This window comes from Corvus hawaiiensis, chromosome 4 (genome assembly GCF_020740725.1).
Source record: "Corvus hawaiiensis isolate bCorHaw1 chromosome 4, bCorHaw1.pri.cur, whole genome shotgun sequence".
In the NCBI taxonomy this organism is placed as follows: Eukaryota; Metazoa; Chordata; class Aves; order Passeriformes; family Corvidae; genus Corvus; species Corvus hawaiiensis.
Genome location: NC_063216.1, coordinates 77,943,590 through 77,956,222, shown reverse-complemented (window position 1 = coordinate 77,956,222; position 12,633 = coordinate 77,943,590). Strand labels below are relative to the sequence as shown.

General features: G+C 41.6%; 1 protein-coding gene across 3 annotated transcripts in view; it reads left to right on the top strand.

Moving 5' to 3' along the window:
• The window catches only part of CHCHD3 (coiled-coil-helix-coiled-coil-helix domain containing 3), a 126,154-nt gene that overhangs the window by 17,619 nt on the left and 95,902 nt on the right, over positions 1-12,633 (top strand). For all 3 annotated transcript variants that reach the window (XM_048301824.1, XM_048301825.1, XM_048301823.1), the window contains exon 3: positions 2,281-2,365. In XM_048301824.1, the coding sequence (XP_048157781.1) occupies positions 2,281-2,365 (85 nt within the window). The remainder of the gene's footprint in view (positions 1-2,280; positions 2,366-12,633) is intronic.

The window sequence follows — 12,633 nt, the reverse complement described above, 5'->3', positions numbered from 1 at the left end:
ACGGTGCCAATCAGACACCCATCCCCGTGGCGTGCTGAGGGGACAGAATAGCTATTCCTGGCTGCAGCACTGTGGGGTTTGGAGTGTGTTCCCATTACTGCCCATCTCTCCAGATTGGTTTGTGATGGGAGCTGTGCATTAAACACTCTCACACTCAGGGGGTGACTTTTTGTGCTCCTGTAGGAGCAGGGATGCAGTAAATCCTAAATATACTTGCCTGAAAATCTTCCCCGTTTGTCTGCTCTGGGATGAAGTTGGTGCTGATTTCAGTATCCTGAAGAGCTTCAAATATTAAAGGGGGTGGTGGTGGGAATGGCTATGCAATAACAATTTAATTTTTAATATAATACATTAATATTTTAGCAGTCTTGCACCCCCCAGGTTTAACATTCTCCAGTAGTTCAGTGGTCAGCTGTGTGTTTGTAATGCCCAGCAGTGTGAGCAGAGATGGCCATCAGAAATGTTACTGCTTTATCTAGAAACAGTCTTTTCCCGATCCTCTCTCAAATAAATTACCTTTTCTCTTTTTAAATGCTTCTTGCCCTAGAACAAATGCCTCCTCCTTGTAGAACTGCAATTATTTTTTTTTTAAACTGAAACATCATAAAGCTCCCATTTGGGAGCTACCCAATTATATCTTACAATAATTCTATCGAATGATCTATAGCTCCACTTTTATTCCCTATTAGTATTTGGCTGATCGATGGGCAGCCTAATTGATTGTTAAGGTCAAATGTCTTTATTGGCTGGTGCCCGAATCTTTCCTCATTATGACATAGACCATCCTCTGGTCTGTTGGAGTTCTTGTACTCATTTTTGTACACCAGAACCATAAATTTCATGATGTAGATGCTGGTGAAAAAGATAATTAATGTCGTCGTGTCAGTTGAGATAATCCCAATAAAATGGGGGTTTGCTTTTTCACCCAGATTTGTGGTAGAGATCTGTTCAAAGGTTCATGTTTCCCTCTGCATTTTCATTTTAATGTATTTTTAGGCTGGGGTCTTACTTGGAACTCACAGATTTCCCCCCACTTTCCCCTGTGTTTCTGTGATCTCAGCATTTCCTGGGCCTGGTACGATGGATATCGATTCCTGCTGCTTTTCCTAAGATGTTTATAACTGGATTAGTTGGCCAAGACTCCCATAAAGTTGATGAAGCTGCTTCATTCATTCATAAAACTCTTTTGTGAGGCTGCTTTAGGATGAGTAGAATTGCTGTGAGTCTGAGCTATAATGGGAATGTGGAATAATGATTTTGGATAATCTTTGCAGATAAATCCAGCTCCTGGAGGTGAGGTCATTGAGACGCAGATCCTGCAGTGCCTGAAATTAACTTTGCTGGGCTTGACCTCCCCTAGCAGTGGTTTTGTCACTGCCCCAAAGGTTGTGGCACCTTCTGGGATTCAGCAGCTTTGTTTTCCTGGGTGTTTTGGGGTGGGATCAGATCTTGGAGCTCTGTGCTTCCATGGAGGGGACACTGAGCCAGGAATGAGGGAATTACCTTGGTGCCTGTGCTGGAAATCCAGAGCACGGCAGAGGTTCAGCTCAGTGTAGGTAGGGCTTTATTCCAGGCAGGATTAGGATTAAGGTGGATTTTGGTGTTTTGTAGATATCTTTCAGCCTTGTAGGATTGGTGGCTCTCCAGCTTTTCTCCCTTTTTTCGTATTCTTGAAGAAGTTGCTTCCCTCCTTTTTTTGTTTTTAACCAGACTTTCATTGATTCATCTGACAGAATCTTAAGTGAAGGAAACATTCTTTCCATATCTGCTTGATTAAACAAAATCAGGAGAATTTGGGGCAAAATCTTTGTCTAGGAGCTAGAAATATGGATATTCAGGACGTTGTAAGAGCTTTGTTGTATAAAATACATCTGAAAATGCTTGAGTCATTACACAAAGATATTTCTTTTGGTTCTATATGAATGAAAAGCAGCATTTTATGACTTTACTGTTTATGTCTCTCTCTCATCCCCCATGGTTTTACTTTACTTTACAAAGAAGTATTTCTGAAGAAAAATATTTAATTTAACGTATAGTCCATGTTGTTCAAATTTCAAAAGATTGCACTAATTGAAAAGCTGTTTAATAAGAAAAAATTTTAAAGGCTCGCTGGTGGTGTGCTAAAATGTCAAAGATGGTTAAACCACAAGAAAGCAACTCCAACTGCTGTGTGGAAAAAAGAAAAGAAACAATCGAGGGCACTGTGTTATGCAGTTGTTTCTGTAATTGGGAATAAGTTGTGTTCTGTTAACATTTCATTGAATTTTCTTTTAATTGCAGTTAATGATGAAGAGCTGAAGAAAAGAATAGCTGAGGAACTGGCACTGGAACGAGCCAGGAGAGACCCTGAAGCTCAGAAGAGGAGGTTGGTTCATTAATAACAGTATTTCAAACAAACTTGGGCTTAATGCTTTTATTTTATTTATCTGCTTGCTGAAAACAGCTGAATTCTGTGCCCCGAGACAAACTGGCTGTGAGAGCTTTGGGGGCTGCAGCAGGTTTGGATATTAAATCCATGTTCAACACCAAATGAGCTGGAATTTCCTTGTAAGAGCTGATCCAAACTGTTGCTCTAAATCCCTTCTGACCTCCTGAGTGGGGCTTTTTTTGCAGCCTTTTAAGCTCAAGCTTTGCTGATTTCTCTGGAGCCCAAATAATCATTTTGTGCTGCAGAGACAGAAAGAGCAGGGGTGGGGTCCCTGGGACCCCGGGGGTTGAGCAAGGGTACCTTGGAACAGCAGCAGAAATGGGAATTCTGGAGGTTTCTGGGAATTCTGGAGATTCCTGGGAGCTTCAGGATGTTTTGAGGTACTTTGAATATGTGAAATACTGTATTAAACCAGTTTACACCAGTAAAACGCTCTAGATTCCTTTCTGTATATTGAAATACTCCTTTCTGTCTCTTGAAATATTCCTTTCTTTATATTGAAATATTCCTTTCTTGGGCGTTTTTTTTCTCAGAGATTGTAGTGACTGTGAAAGCCTGGGCAGAGGCATTATTAGCAATTAAAAATTCCTCTTTAAATTTAGAAATTTTAGTGTCTGATGAACTTCTGTGTTTAGTTCTCCTTTTGATGATTGTTGTAAATAGATAACACAACACCCTGAGTATAAATATGAACCTGTATATTGTCCTCCAGTGAAAATGGGGAGAAAGGCTCATTATGATGGATTAAAAAATATTAGGCTGTAATTAGTACTACTTAAACTGTCTGCATAGATCTCAGTTGTTTCCTACCCAGCATTCTGTTATTTAATTGAGTTAGGCTGATGGAGTATATAATGAGATAGGACTACATTAATGTCCCAGGGAAAAAAAAATCAGGCTTTTCTCTCTTTTTTTTTTGCATCAGCAATAAAGGAAATCAATAAGTTACAGTGAAATCTCTCCTCAGCTGGGCTTTGACAGGAAAACTTGGGTTACTTTTGAGCTTCTTGAGTGCTCAAGGCTTCAGCTAAATGGAATTAAAACATGGAAATATTTGGTTTGCAACTTCAGCATTTTGTCACGTGCCGCTTTCAGTACCTTCCAGAGTTCAGCTTCCAGGGGTTGTGCATTGGTCTGTGAAAAAAAGGGAGCAGATTGGGTAAAATACCAAAATAAATGAGTAATGATGATGATGATAAAAAAAGGACAAATATCAAAAACTTGTTACTGCTTTAGTTATTTTGTAGTTTTGATTTATTTAGTTGTTTTTTAGCCATAGCAAGAATTTTTTATTATAATCTTTATACAGTATTTACAATTATAAAAATCTGTTTTAAACAGAGCATGGAGGCTTTTTTTGTCTTGGATGAAACAACTGTAAAAGATGCAGGTTGTTTTTCATAAGTAAAACTTCACGGGCTGAATTCTGGTGGAGGTTTGTGTTTTAAAAACATTCAGGAAACTCACATTGTTCAGATAAATTCTTTTGTCTTGCATGTGCAGAATGTTCCAGGTAATAAGAAACATGGAATATAAACCATAATAATTTGTAATATAAATACAAACGCATTGATGCAGTGTTGGAAAACAGAAAAAAAACCTGAGTTCCCAATATCCTACATGAAACTGCTTGGCCTTGCACTTGTGATTTATTCACAATTTCATTTCATAACCCACTACTTTGCAGACAAATCCTGTTGGGATGTGACACAAAAATTAAGGTTTTTACCTCCACATTCATCTTATGGATTGTTTTACCATAGATGGTGTGTTTTACATGTTTATATTCTCACTCCTTTCTCAAAACCAGGTTTTTTTCCCAATGTTTAAATGAAATAACATTTAAACATAAAAATATCTGAAACTTTGGACTGTTTGTTGTCTGATTCCAACTGCCTAATAGCTGATTTTGATGCTATTCCGTGAGCACTGTATGACCACATTTGGGTTTGATTGCAAAATGTATTTTACTCATTTCAGACTGTGAAGGGAAGAAATCTTAACTTGTAGATAAATTATTTGTTCACACATCCATACACAGTACAGATGGGCTGCTCTATATAAAGTTAAAATCTGTGCTTATTTTGGGGATTGGAGCTGAAGAATGACTCTTAAATTGTATTTTAATGCCATCAACTCACTGAAAATACATCAATTATAGCTCCTGTTAAACAGAACTTGGAATAATAATAAAGTAGTAGTTTAAACCCACCTTAGAATATATATCCAAAATTCTGCACTGATTCCACTTCACTCCTCCTTTGTCTCAGCCCGAGTTTTGTTCCTCACTTTGGTTTTTGAACATTTTGAAATGTTTCATCTGAGAAGCATTTTCATTTTGAAAAGTTCATTTAGAAAATTGATTATCATTGATTTACAGCAGAATTTGCAGTGTCTGCAATAGTAACTGTGAGCAGTTAATGTGTCAGAGCTGCAGCCTTAAGTGATACTCGAGGTAACATAAAAATGAGGGGATGGACACAAAAACTTGAGCTTGACAGTGGTGGCAGGCAATAAATGATAATTAAGAGAAGAATTATGAACAATAAGAGAAATCCACACGACTCAATGGACCAGTAGGTGATAACTTGAATTTTGCCTTTTCTCTGCTTATTCTAGACAAGCTCAGCAAATGTTTAGCATTTTTTTTTAATTTCCCAAGAAAATGAGAAAATTTTTAATGTTCTGGCCTTGAGAACAGGCATGAGGGAAATAGGTAATTTTCCTTCTCCCATCAGAGAACTGAATGGAAGTTTATCCACTCCATTCATTAACTTTGTCCTTGGATGTAAAGCTGTTCATTTGTTGGGCTCCATGACACTGATGGTGCTCAGTAAATCTGTTTTTCAGGTTTGCTTTAGGAAAAGTGCAGGCAAAGGAAAAAGTCTTTTGAGACAGCAAAAGGAGCAACTTCTATCATCAGCATAATGATAAAATTTTAGGTATTGCCAACCTCATCAGAGTGCTGGATTCCTCCACTAAAATATACAAACCACTGCTTTGGAGGCAAGTGATGGATGTGATTTCCCATGGAAATTGAACATTCCTGAATGATGACTTGCCTTTTTTCCCCCTCTCGAAAATCAGAGAGATTTCCAGTCTTATTTATTTTGCTATCATTTAACTCAGGCTAATTATATTTGGGAGAGGGGTTTCAGTTTCTTGCTTGGCAAGTGTTTTCCAGCTTTCACTTCTTAAATATGATTTGGCACAGGGCAAATATTAATTTTATGTAGAGCGAGGTGATTTTGCAAACTGCTCTGCATGGTAGTGCCTTCAATAGTGCAGGAAGTATATTTTGTTCAAGGCTTCAATATATTCATCCCTGGAATTTTGTTGGTATGCCAAAAATCTGTCCCTGTGCTGTTTGCTCATGACTGTCCTATGATGTGCTGTGATTCCAGGATTTGTTTCTTAGAGGAAAATCCCTGGTGTAAGGAGGAATTTTAAGGCAGGGAAGGGCTTAAAGACAGACTTTGGTTTGCTTTGGTGGCCCTTCAGTAATTCTGCTGCCAGCTCTGTTCTAAAAGTGTTTAAGGTACGACAGAGAGGAAGAGAAGCTCCAGGGAGAGCTGAGAGCCCCTTGCAGGGCCTAAAGGGGCTCCAGGAGAGCTGCAGAGGGACTGAGGACAAGGCATGGAGGGACAGGAGCCAGGGAATGGCTTCCCAGTGCCAGAGGGCAGGGCTGGATGGGACGTTGGGAATTGGGAATTGCTGGCTGGGAGGGTGGGCAGGGGCTGGGCTGGAATTCCCAGAGCAGCTGGGGCTGCCCCTGGATCCCTGGCAGTGCCCAAGGCCAGGCTGGACATTGGGGCTTGGAGCAGCCTGGGACAGTGGGAGGTGTCCCTGCCCATGGCAGGGGTGGCACTGGATGAACTTTACAGTCCTTCCAACCCAAATCACTCCAGGATTCTGTGATGGCTTTTGATAACTTTTTGATTTTTTTTCTGTCTCTACCATCTCATCACCTGTGACCAGATGGTCAAACTTGGGTAACTTTTCTCTTGAAAAGCACATGAAAAATCCTTTCCTTGAGTAATGCAGACCAGAGCTCATCAAGCATTTCCTGGCAATGAATTGCTGGATTCTCATCTCTGGGCTCCAGAGGGTGGGACATTTTATCTGTCATCAGCTGGACAACTTATTGCAACCTGTATTTGTGACATCCTCATCTGTTTCAGGACAATCATTTTAAACTCTAAATCAGCTTTGTCTCCACCCTGGTGCACAGAGTTTCTCTGTGGTAGGTTATTAAAATTGTAACCATTAGATTTTTTAAAAGTTTGTTTTGTTCTTGTGCTGGAGGGAGGGTCTGGAGATAACTGCTCATCACTCTGGGGTTTCATTGATGCTCTGAGTGCTTCCCCCCAACCTTTTTTTTGTCATGTCTCAGCAGTACATTGCATAAACAATGAGCTCTTAGTAAACCTGGAGTAAAGAGTTGGTGCAGAACCTATTCAATGTGAAAATGTGAAGTGAGAGAAGAATGAAGAAGAGTATTGCACAAGAAGCCTTTGGGAAACTGCACACCAAAATTGTTATATTAAAATCAATACTGGGGCTTGACCTTTCTGTGCTAGTATATACTTTAAAACTTCCTATTGATTTCTGCTTTAATGGCATGTTTATTCCAGTTTCCTGGCATAGGTATGGAGAACAAGGGGAAAAGAAAATGATGGATTTATTTACAATATTCATTCAATATTTCAGCGAGGTAAAGGTATGAGGAACATTGCAGTTCATGAGGAGTGAATTAATTTGGGTGAAAACTTCTTCAAAGTATTCTTCTCCTCCTAAATGATGATGTTTTCCCAGATAATCAGCTATGTTGAATTGGGAAACCTGCTTTTTCTTGTAAGATTGTCCTCAGGGGGAACAAAAAGCTCCTTTTTAGGAAATAGTTGTTATTTTGTCTTCTGCCACAGGGACTTGCTGGTATTGTTTGGATTAAGTGGGAAAAGAGTCTACAAAACTCCATCTTCTCTGCTGCTGATAGAGAGAAAGCTGGGAATACTCTGAAGCAGTAAAAGTGATTGTAATTGTTTTGACTTGAGGTAGGTTAAAAATAAGAGTTTAATATCTCCTGACAAGAGAAGCTGCACTGGTTTTGTAAAACCAGAGATCCCAACTGATAATCCCACTGAGGATGGCAAGGTGATTTTATAGGGGCAACTAATTTTATAAAAATGTAAAATAAAACCTTTTTCCTTGGAATGTCCAAAGGGCCCCTTCAGCCTCAGGGCTGCAGAGACAGCAGCAGATTTTGGCATCACTTTTCCATCTTGAGTGCCTCCTGTTCGTCCTTCCCAGCCATTCCATCTCCCCAACATTTTTTCTCCTCTCTCAGCAGACATTTCCCTCATCTGATCTCACACTCAGTAAAAGATTTAGCAGTGGATTTATTCCTCAGCAGCCATGATATTCCTGAGGTCTGTAGGATTATGGGATAATTCCTGCTGTGTCGCAGGAAAAGAGGGAACAAGGAGGGTCAGGCTGGGGCAGGGCTGTCCCTCTGCAGGTGAGGAAAGAAGCCAGGATTAAGTGTGAAGGAATTTGGGATTTAAACAGAGGTTCAACTGTAAAATAAGTGCAGTGAGCAGGTGAGCTGTTGTAGCTGATGCCTTTTTGGGCCTCCAGCTCTTAAAACCAGGAAAGTTTAGTGTGTGAATTTTACCTGCAAAATGCCAAGGAGGCATAAAAATGTTTATGAAGTTGGGAAGTATCAAATTGCCTTAGAAGCCTGTTCAACTTTTATTGTTTTCAGAAGAAAAAAGGTGTTTGGCAACAGCAGAGTTACTCTCCAAGATTTCCTGCTCTGATTCTCCATTAATACCATTATGTCTGGCTCTCAGGATATGGAGAGATGAATCTTGGAGATGGGAGGTGGAAATTGGAGAAAGCAGAGCTATAATTCACTCCTACCTTTATAAACCCAAATTTTCAAGGGATTATTTTTCACTTGGATTTTAAAACCTGCCATCTCAGTTGACAGCTTGGATACCGAGCTTCATCTTGATCAGTTTATTTCTAGGAGAGATGGGAAAATTACTTGGAGCCAGTGAGAGAGCATCTACAAAAATAATCCTACTTCAAAGTTTCAGATTCAGGTAGGAAGGACGAAAACTATTCCCCCCTCCGGCAATTTTAAACAAACCTTTGCTTTCAAACTGCTGATCTTTTTCATTTTGAAAAGCAGCAAATGAGCAGACACAGCAGAGAAACACTTAAAAATAATAATAAAAATTTTTCTAACTGTCACTTCATTTTAATGGATAATTAATGTTGTCATAATTCCAGGACTGCTTTTGCAGGTCCCAAGGGGAAGGATATTAAGTTGGAAAGTAATTCCAAGTGGAGTTATGTGGATAGCTAAACATACACAAATTATGTAAAGCAGTTCTACAGTTCTGACTCAGGTTCTCCACGTGCCTCTGGCATAAAGGTAGGAATTGGCTCATTGGTTTTGTCTCTGTAATACTGATCTATATGCACATATTTTAAAATTTACACTTTCATGAAGTGTAATTACAACATCCCCTCAACCAACCTTACCCCTCCTCCTTCCAACACCAAACACTGCCCCAAAACCACCCCCACAACTCCGGAATCTCCAAGAAAACTCAACCATTGCCGAGAGTCAGTGTCCTTGTTACTCTGAGTGTTCACAAGCTGTCCATGGAGTGCTGTTGATAAATTGAATTAATTGGAGTAAGTTGAGTACATAACTGAGTTTTGAAATGAGCGTCTTGGATCTTCTGATCAAGGACTGGCACATAAAATCACGTGGCTTTCACAAGGATTTTTCCATTGACAGATGTTATGCTGGGGATGGGAAGCAGCTGGGAAAAGGAAAGAGACAATGAGGGTGTTCTGCTGGATGAATGGTGTTGCTTGGACTCAGTGTTTGGGTGATGTGACAAGTCTGGTGTTTGAAATAGGGTGTAACTGAGGCAGCGATGGCTGTGTGGGACAAGGTGGAAAATATTGTTAAAATTGTATTTGTATTTTCAGTGTTTTCTTGGGTTTGAGAACAGACATCATTGAATCGTAGAATCATGGGATGGTTTGGGTTGGGAGGTAACACCGTCCCTGCCCGGCTCTGCGGGGTCCCGCGTGCCCCCACAGCCGCACGGGTGGGTTCAGTGTTACAGTCGGTAGCAAAGAGTCCAGAAGGGCGTTTGTGTGCGTTCTGCCAGGAGCATTTATTGCTGCTACACTGTCCAAGGGTGCAGAGGCAGATACCAACGTGATCCCAAAGCTCACAGTTTTATCCAGGGAAAAGGCGGGAGCAGGGAACGGGGAGCAATGGGGAGCTCTGGGGAGTGACGAGGGGTAGAGGCTGACAGCAACCGGGGAATCCAAACTGGGGCAGATGAACAGAACAGAACAAGTATCCCAGGAGAAGCCTTTTTGGCCACCCTAACATGAAGTGGTTCCTGTGGTACTGGGGACTTGTCCCACTGAAATCTCTCTGTCCATTGTAACTTAGATTCACTGGCCACCAGAGGGAAGGACCTTCAAGATTATCTCATTCCACAGGGGCAGGGAGACCTCCCACTGTCCCAGGCTGCTCCAAGCCCCAATGTCCAGCCTGGCCTTGGACACTTCCAGGGATCCAGGGGCAGCCCCAGCTGCTCTGGGAATTCCATCCCAGCCCTTCCCCACCCTCCCAGCCAGCAATTCCCAATTCCCAATCTCCCATCCAGCCCTGCCCTCTGGCACTGGGAAGCCATTCCCTGGCTCCTGTCCCTCCATGCCTTGTCCCCAGTCCCTCTGCAGCTCTCCTGGAGCCCCTTTAGGCCCTGCAAGGGGCTCGGAGCTCTCTCTGGAGCCTTCTCCTCTCTAGATGAACATTCCAGCTCTCCCAGCCTGGCTCCAGAGCAGAGGGGCTCCAGCCCTGGGAGCAGCTCCATGGATTCCTCTGGACTCTCTCCAGCAGCTCCACGTCCTCCTGATGTTGAGGGTCCCAGAGCTGGACACAGAACTCCAGGTGGGAGTTCAGCCAAAAGAAAGATCAGAATCCCCTGATTCCTTGCCCTCTTTGTCACTGCTATTGGATGTGTCCCAAACTCTCCTGTAGGAGTTGTGTGACAGTGTGGGATGGACCAAAGCTGAGGGAGGAGTTAATGTGGTGGGAAAAGGTCACTGGCAGCTCAGGGATCAGTGTTGGAATCACTTCACTGTTCTCAGTACCATGTGTAATGAATCAAGGACTAATTCATATGCATGTATGGCAAATGTTAAGGAGGAGCAGTCACCCTGAGGAAGAAGTGGATATGGAATAAAGCAGCAGAGTTCTCATTAAATTTAATAATGTGAAGTTCAAGCATAATTGCTCAGAAGTGTGATCCCTTCCCTCTTCTGCCTGCACTGGAGTCATGAGAACTCTTGGTCAGTAGTGATGCATTTGTCAGAGAGTTTTAATGGTGCTGGTTGTGGTGGGTAAAGCAGGGCCAATTTGGGTCCCTGTCGTCACATTTGACTGGTTTTGCACTAAGCCCTCATGAAATGATGATAAATCTGGGTTTGATGAGCTGAATGATCTATTTTGAGTTTATATCCCTACGATTTTAAAGCTTCAGCGTTTGGGGTTTGCCTTGCTATATCTCTATGAGAATCTTTTAGGCTGGAAATTCCTTTAAGATTGAATCCAGCCATTAATCCAGCACTGCCAAGACACCACTAAACTGTGTCCCCAAGTGCCACATCTTCAAACTGTTTAAATCCCTTCAGGGATGGGGACACCGCCACTCCCTGGGCAGCTGTGCCAGGGCTGGACAACCCTTTCTGTGAAGGAGTTTTCCCAATATCCACCCTGCCCCTGCCCTGGCCCAGCCTGAGGCCGTTCCCTCTCTCCTGTCCCTGTTCCCTGCGAGCAGAGCCCGACCCCCCCGGCTGCCCCCTCCTGTCAGGGACTTGTGCAGAGCCACAAGGTCCCCCCGGAGCCTCCTTTGCTCCAGGCTGAGCAACAGGAGCACCAAAAGTTTGAAGGCAAAATGCCCTTTTGACACCATGGCTTTAAGGTGAAGAAAAATTATATTTTCTGTTAATATTTGAGTGATCTGAAATGTTTAAAAGTGGAATTTTAGAACAGAATGTGGTTGCTACTAATGTTAGGAACAGCTCCTGTCACCTGTGCTGTGCAAAGTCTTACGTGAGTGGAGAATAATGTTTTAATGAGTGAACAGTGGTAGAAACTTCAGTTTTGAAGAATTTTTTGTGTTGTCTGAGACTTGACCTTTCAGGTAATTTGTTTCCCCACCTCTGTCCTTAGTTATGTTTTTGTAAAATCAGATGAACTTGAGCTAGTTTTTGTGACTTTGCAGACAGGTGAAATGGAGTCAGAGAAATCTCCATTTCACACCTCTCAAAGCTCAGCTCAGCTTGGAGATGTTTTCCTGACTTCTCTCACATCCTTTCAAATCCATCATCAGCCCCGGTGATTTCCAGCGGCGGCTTTTCGTGGCGCATCCCGCGTTGTGCTCATGAAATATTGAAACTCAGCACTCAGAAACATCATTCGGTCATTAATATTGCAACGTGGCCTAAACACATTGTTTGGAACATTTTGGGATCTTCTGCGAGTCTGTCAGGAGGAATTATGGCTTGTTGGGGTCCAGGGAAGCAGAAAACCTGTTGAATCTTCCTTATGTTCTATCTTACCTCCAGTTGGAGTAAGTTTTTGGGTTCTGTATAGAATGATACCTCGTTAAATTTTTCCCTAATTCATAGAAGACAGGATGATTTTCCTGATAGTGGACTTTGGAACAGGGAATATTTTGATTTTACCTTGGTTGGAAGTAATGAAAAATGACATGGTTCATGGTTTAGGCTTGAGTGAGTTTATCTTGGAACGCCACAGATCCATCAGATTGTGTAGCTGGGAGACTGTAATAAAGATAAAACAACTGGCAAGTAATCATTGCCCCGAAAAAATAGCAAAAAGAAAATGCTTAGGCTTTGATAGTGTAATAAATTTCCAATATCTGGAAATAAGGGTTGGAAATGACAAATCACTATATTTCTCTAAGAGCATTGTTTGCCTGTTTTGGATTTCTACGGATTCTTGATTAATGTAGAATAAACCATGAAGTGGCCATCAAAGCACAAAACTAATATTTTTCAGCTTTTCTCAGTGTGTTGCTGTTGTCTCTGAATTATAAGGTGCTTTTTCCTTAATTAACATCTGCAGGTGTTTTTCAAGA